The 6,470-nt window shown below is 55.3% G+C and overlaps 1 protein-coding gene across 1 annotated transcript; it reads left to right on the top strand.

The window, feature by feature from the left end:
* The first annotated feature begins 272 nt into the window (after nucleotides 1–272).
* Nucleotides 273–6,241, top strand: LOC34624003. The gene is made up of 6 exons (XM_026338176.1): nucleotides 273–1,178; nucleotides 1,520–1,774; nucleotides 1,987–2,544; nucleotides 2,856–3,076; nucleotides 3,550–5,640; nucleotides 5,989–6,241. Exons 1-6 carry the CDS (start codon nucleotides 273–275, stop codon nucleotides 6,239–6,241), a joined length of 4,284 nt encoding a protein of 1,427 aa, XP_026193961.1.
* Nucleotides 6,242–6,470: the final 229 nt, after the last annotated feature.

Below are 6,470 nucleotides of genomic sequence, written 5' to 3'. Positions count from 1 at the left end.
GTAGGTTTTTCCTTGTTTTTTGTTTCGGCCCCTCAGAGTCGGCTGCTTCTGCACCCTTCGTTTCCTCTGATAGCTTCTTTGCCCCCTTGCTGGACCTTGAGCTGCCTGCGGGGGCTCCCATGCTCTCTCTTCAGCCCCCCAGCGTAGAAAGTAGTTCCACTGAGTGGGTCGAATCACTGGTATTGAACTGTTAGAGGAAGGCCGAAATACGGGGGGGGGCTCTTCTCCCCTTGTCGTTACTCCAGCCAGCGGAAGCTCCCCCTTTTAACGGCATGAGCAGCTTGATGGATCGGCGTACGGCTTCAGGGGCACAGAGGCCTTTGGCAGCAGGCGGAACGCCAGCTGAAGCAGCAACGCTACCAGTGTCGGCCGGTGCGTTCTCGTCTCACGCTGCTGCTTCCTCCCATATGTATGGCAGGGGCCTCTTGCCTTTCCCAGTGTTGACCCCTGCAGCAGCACCGCCATTCCAAGCAGTGCCTGCAGCGTCAAATTCTGCGGCAGCAATGTCTGCAGCAGCGCCACTGTCTGCAGCGACGGGGAGGCCTTTGTCAGTTGCTGGAGTCGGGCAGCCGACTGCTGGGGCAGTTGTGGCGCCTCCAGTTGCACCCGTGCAATGCGGCGCCCTTCAGCCTTCTGCCCCCCTACCAGCCCTCCCTCCAACAGCTCGAGGAGTTCCTGCAGTACGGGCACCGCTTCACACAGCAGCTGTTATCCCGCCGTCTGCCCCAGGCCCTTCTTGCATGTCTCCCCCCCCAGCGGTTGGAGCTGCTTTTGCAGCAGCGGCGGCCTGTGTGCCACCTGCGGCTTCGCACGCACCTGCTCTCGCCCCCTCAGCGGCTTTTGGCGGCGCCCCCCCCTCCAGTGCAACTATGATAGCCCGTGTTGCTTCGGCAGCAGTAGCCTCTGCATCGGCAGTGCCTCCAGCTGCTGCTCCGATGCGAGCTGTCGGCTCCTCTGCGTCTCCAGTCCCTGCTGCTGCAAAGGCTGCTACCCCCCGTGGAGGGCGTGGTGGTTCTCGCGGAACCAGACGAGGTCGTGGGGTTGCAGCGGCAGTAGCAGCAGGAACGTCGCCGTCGGGAGAGAGGCCTCAAAGGGCTCGAAGGGCCCCTCGGATGTTCGAAGTCGACGCTGCTGCGGATGATAAACTCCTCAAAGTTGCGATTGGGAGATCTCTGCTGGTGAGGGACGCTGCTCTCACGGCTGCTGCTGCCCAGCTGCTGCCCATGACGGCCTTCCAGCCATTGAGGGAGGGGGAGGGGAAGGGGGTGGGTAGGTGGGTTGTGTTTCTGTATCGCGCCTTTTTCCGAGTGTGCGTTCTCGCTGTTTCTGCGCATTTTGTGGTGACATGGCTCTATGGCCCTGTGGCGTCTCTTGGTCTTTCGTGTTCGTTCCAGCTCGTGGATTTTTATGAAAAGACCCTTTGTGGCTGGCTGCATAGGGAATCTGGATTTTTGCGTCGTGCAATCATAGGGGCCTCGTTGGGTGTGCGTTGTGTCGCTGTATCCCATGTACCTTTCAGGAGACGCGCCGTGTGGAGATGAACTATTCTTCCTTGCCTGCGGTGCCGGAGGTTCGCTTTCCTTCGCTGGAGGCATTTACAGTCAATCCCATTTCCTTTTTTGAGAGTCTTCGAGCTATTGGTCGCGAATTCGGTGCAGTGAAGATCATCCCTCCAGCTGACTGGGATCCTCCCTTTGCTCTTGACGCCCTAACGAATGACCAGGCGCTTTTCCACGTTCGAACGCAGGAAGTGCATTCGCTCATGGCTGGCAAGGTAGGGGTCTGAATCCTTCGGCTTACTTCTTTGTTCTTGACGTGTATCGAAGACGGGTTCCTTGGAGGTGCCGAGGGGCCAGCGAGAGGCAGGAGGATCTCTTTGCGACAGGAGCCCACGGTTTGCCTCGACTTTGAACAATCCGTGTATAGCGCGTCGGCTGATAACACCTCATGTGGCTGTCTCCTGCCCGTCGTGTGGTTCCTCTGCAGCCGTTCCAGCATCCAGAGGCTCCCGTGCATGCCTCAGAGCTTCGTTCTCACGACCGCGAGTTGACGCGACAGGTCTTCGGCTGCTACAACCCAAGCATAGATACGGTGGAGGCTGTATACTGGAAGAGCGTTGAGAGCGGCTGCCCCCAGCTAACTGTCCACTACGCTGCAGACTTGAGGACGAACGAACTGGGTAGCGGATTTCCAGTGGCACGCGTCGCGGGAGACGCCGCAGCGCCTTGCAGCAACAGCAATAGCAGCAGCACCGAGGCCAGTGTCGGAGGGAGTCCTCAAGAGAGGCAAAGCCAGCCGCTGCCACAGCAGGCGCAGGACGGTTCGACTAAGGGGCAGCAGCAGCAGTTGGACTACTGCACGCATCCGTGGAATATGGCGGGATTAGCAAGGGTGCAAGGCTCCTTGTTGCGGCATTACCATCGAGACGTTCCTGGGGTCACTTCCCCCTGGCTGTACGTTGGGACTGTATTTTCAAGTTTCTGCTGGCACACAGAAGACAATTTCTTTGCTGCATGTAACTACCACCACTGGGGGACCCCGAAGGTGCGTTAGCTGGTAGTTGCTGAGTCCTCTTTGTGCCCGTAAGGGCTGCCCTTGCGTTTACTGTGTGGGGTGTATCGATCCGGCGCTAATAAGAAGCACCCGGATCTTGGCTTGGGAATGCTTGTAACTCCAGCCTGAGCGGGGTGCTAACGGGGGAGGCAAGAGCGAGGGATCGGGCTCCTAGCGTAGGTTCCCCCTCCTAGGTGACGCTACCGCAGAGCGTCTCGTTGACTCCGCATGGCAGTCTACCTCGTTCCCTTGAAAAAGATAGAACGAGCTGTTTGCATGCCACGCTTCTCCTGCTGCTGCAGATATGGTACGTGGTACCTCCTTCGAGGGCACCGTCTGTTGAACGGACGCTGCAATCGTATCTGGCAGACCGCGATCCTCATTACGTATTGCACTCCCTCACGGTGCAGCTGCCCCCCTCCCTCTTTGTTGAAAACGGTATTCCAGTCTACCGGATCGAGCAGCATCCCAAAGAGTTCGTCATGCTGTGGCCCCGCACGTACCATGCCGGATTCAACGCTGGGTAATTACTCGCGTTCCTCTCCACCCGCTCAGGCACAGCTTAAATAAATCATGCATGCCCTCCTCCCTTTGTAGCAGCCTTGAGGAGCAACGCGGTAGATACCCCATTTCTATGTCTACCCCTTTCATTTTGCGATAGATACCCCATTTATTTGTCTAACCCTTTCATTTTGCGATAGATACCCCATTTCTATGTCTAACCCTTTCATTTTGCGATAGATACCCCATTTCTATGTCTACCCCTTTCATTTTGCGATAGATACCCTGTGTATTTGTCTAACCCTTTCATTTTGCGATAGATACCCCATTTCTATGTCTAACCCTTTCATTTTGCGATAGATACCCCATTTATTTGTCTAACCCTTCCATTTTCCTCCCGCCTTCTGGCGCATCGTCCTTCGAACGCTGCACATGGTTGTGCTTTTATCCCAAAGGTGCTCATGTGCATTCCGTGTTTTTCGTGTGGGCGTTCAGCTTTAACTGCAATGAAGCCTGCAACTTCGCTCCTCCGTTGTGGCTGCAATGGGGCCAGAAGGCGATCCGCAGTTACCGGTATATGCGTTCCACCTGTGTGCCATACCAGCAGCTGGTGTTGCGGTCTGCCATTCAGTCCGCTGAGGGATTCTCTCCGCGGCAGCAGCTCGAGCTTTGCAGGGCAGTCGCGCGTATCATTATGGAGGAGTTTGCTGGACGTACAGCTGCCGTGGAGCAGCAGCTAGCTGCAGCGCCCATGCAGTTGGCTGCAGGGCAGCTGAATTTGGTCGAGGCTCTGGACCCGAGTGTCAAGGGCTGGAGGCAGGAGTTCAGAAAGTTGCTCTCTACGTTTGGCGATTTGCTCGTGCCTATTCCTTTTGGTGACGGCGAAGGACGAAAAGACGATTTGCTGGCTCGCATCGCTGATGTGCTGTCTTTGCCGGTGAAGGATTGCAGCAGCTGCAAGGCTTGCTGTGTCATCACATGCGTCACCTGTTGCCATCAGGAGGACTACGTTTGCATGGATTGCGTGGGCAGCCTTTCGTGCAACTGCGCTCAGAGGATTGTTCTGTCGAGGCTCCCCCTTCCGACTCTTCGCCTTGTGTATCAGCACTGCTTGGATATCCTGATGCTACAGACCAACACAGACACTTCTCAACAGTATCAGCAAGCAAGCAGCAGCAGTGCTGCGGCGGGGAGCGTGAAGTCGGAAGATGGAAGTACAGTGTCAATGTTTCCCGAGGCCCCATTGACGAGAGCAGCTGCGGTAGCAGCGGCAGAGGTTGCTGCTGTTGTCGATGGCGTTGCGGTGAAGTGCCCTTCTCCAGGTGCTGATGAGCTAGCTCCACGGAAACGGGGTAGACCACGGGCTGGCTGCAGAAGTGCTGGTGACTTGAAAAAGCGTGTGACAGAAGCAGTTGTTGCATCAGCACCAGTGCAAAAGCCCCTAATCCAGGAGATCCAGGAGGATTCTTTGTTGCTGTCCGTTCCTTCGATGTCTGACCTTGTAGCTTTTGAACGGAAGGCGCACATAGGCATCGACTACTATTCTGTTAGCTATAATGACGAGGCAGATCAAGAGCCTGAGCCTGAGCCTGAGCCTCCTTCCCCTGCCTCTGCCATTGCTCCTCCTGCTGTTGCGGCTGATGCATTGCAGCAGCAGCAGCAGCAGCAGCAGCATGCGCAACTGGCTAGTTCTGAACCTCCTGCTATGCTCCATCAATTCGGTGTACAGGGGTTTGGTGCTCCGGCTCTCCAGCAACGAGCGCTTCAGTCTTCTGAGGCCCAGCAACAAGAACTCAAGCAGCAACAGGAGCTATTGCATATTCAGTTGCTGCTTCGAGAGCAACGCATGCTCGACTCCCCGGCTGAGCAGCAGTTAGCGGCTTTTCAGCAGCACCATGAGCAGCATCAACTGCAGCACCAGCAGCTCCAGCAGCAACAGCGCCAGCTGCAGCAGCAGCAGCTCCAGCTGCAACAGCAGCTCCACCATCAGCTGCAGGACCAACAGCAACAGCGGCACGCGGACTTGCATGCTTTGCAGGGAGGGGGGATCGCAATGCATCCCCATCATGGACTGTTACCCCCGCCGGAAGGCAGCAGCAGTCTCTGCTCCACACCATCGCAGCAGCCTCGGACCGATGCGGGGCCGACGCAGAGCCTGTCTCCGCATGCACAGCTGCATTCTGAAAGCCTCAGTGGCAGTCAGTTGGGGAGCACAGGGAGCGCTCAGCAGCCGCAAGAGGGAGAGAATGGATCAGTCAAGAAGAAGGAACCACTGGCCGTGGACTGCGGAGAGTGGGCTCCTTGTGAGCCAGGCTCTCAGCTCGACATCAGCATTGGACGCCTTAGTAGTTCGATGGTGCCTGCCCCCGAAGAAGCTCCACCGGCTGCTGGGAGACGCGGCAGAAGAGTCATCCCCTTTAGAGTGATTCCACCAGACTTGGTAGTGGACAAGCGCAGGGAGCTCGCAGTACGGGGTTACGTGCAGCAGTTGACGTGGAGATACTTCATTAAAACGCTCAAGGAAGAAGCAGAGGATGACGACGAGCAGATACTCCCAATGTTTAAGCGCGCTGCGAGGCCGGAACTGTAGCGTAGACACGCCTTGTTTATATATATATATATATCTATATACATGCACGTATACAGTCCCGCATCACACGTTTATGTGTATATACTTGTGTATGTATATATCTCCGCACTGAAGGATGTATTTTAACAAGGTGGATGCCTACATATATGCAGGAAGCGCCCTAGAGCAAAATATGTACATATATATATATTATACACCTATGCGTACATGTACGTATACCTACGCGTGCACATATATTTATCTGTAAATACATCACCTGAGCACGTATCGACGTGTATATGGGCATACATACGTGTGTGTGATATATATATGTATATATATGGATATGTGTATATATTGAATAGCATGCAATCGGTTTTTGTGACAGAAATAGGCGCACTGCATATTAACGCAGTCTCAAGCGGCTGGCTTGATCCTGCAGTAGCGGCACCCGCGGGGACCACAGGGAAAGGCCTGTGTCGCTTGCGCTATGCATCTGTCCTTGTTTGGGGGATATCGCTTTACGGTTGCCCAGGCGCTTTGCAATATGCTGGCGTTCACTCGGGTTTCCCTTATAGAGGGATTGCCGTGAAAACTGGCAAAACGAGCTTCTTTTAGGTTTCCCTTTATCGCACAACTTGGGGCAACTGTACACTGCCGGGTACAATATTCCTCAGCACCTGACGCTACAAAGGAACAGCGCGTAAGCGCTTCAACGTTAGACGTGGCCAGCGCCATCTAGGCAGGTGAATTAAACGCGCACGTTCTCACAATTCCATCAATTCGCAAAAGCGTTGCGGCAAGAACTAGGATCTTTCGTCAACGGAAATTCAACTGCGAATAGAAG

The sequence above is a fragment of the Cyclospora cayetanensis genome, unplaced genomic scaffold (genome assembly GCF_002999335.1).
Source record: "Cyclospora cayetanensis isolate NF1_C8 unplaced genomic scaffold, CcayRef3 CcayRef3_contig_238, whole genome shotgun sequence".
Lineage (NCBI taxonomy): Eukaryota > Apicomplexa > Conoidasida > Eucoccidiorida > Eimeriidae > Cyclospora > Cyclospora cayetanensis.
Note: the sequence above shows the minus strand (reverse complement) of the source record. Positions and strands in the feature narration are given on the sequence as shown.

Coding starts and splice junctions, on each gene's coding strand:
- LOC34624003 (XM_026338176.1), top strand. CDS start 273: ATGAGCAGCTTGATGGATCGGCGTACGGCTTCAGGGGCACAGAGGCCT. Junction 1,179..1,519: donor CGATTGGGAGATCTCTGCTG/GTGAGGGACGCT, acceptor TGTACCTTTCAG/GAGACGCGCCGTGTGGAGAT. Junction 1,775..1,986: donor ATTCGCTCATGGCTGGCAAG/GTAGGGGTCTGA, acceptor GTTCCTCTGCAG/CCGTTCCAGCATCCAGAGGC.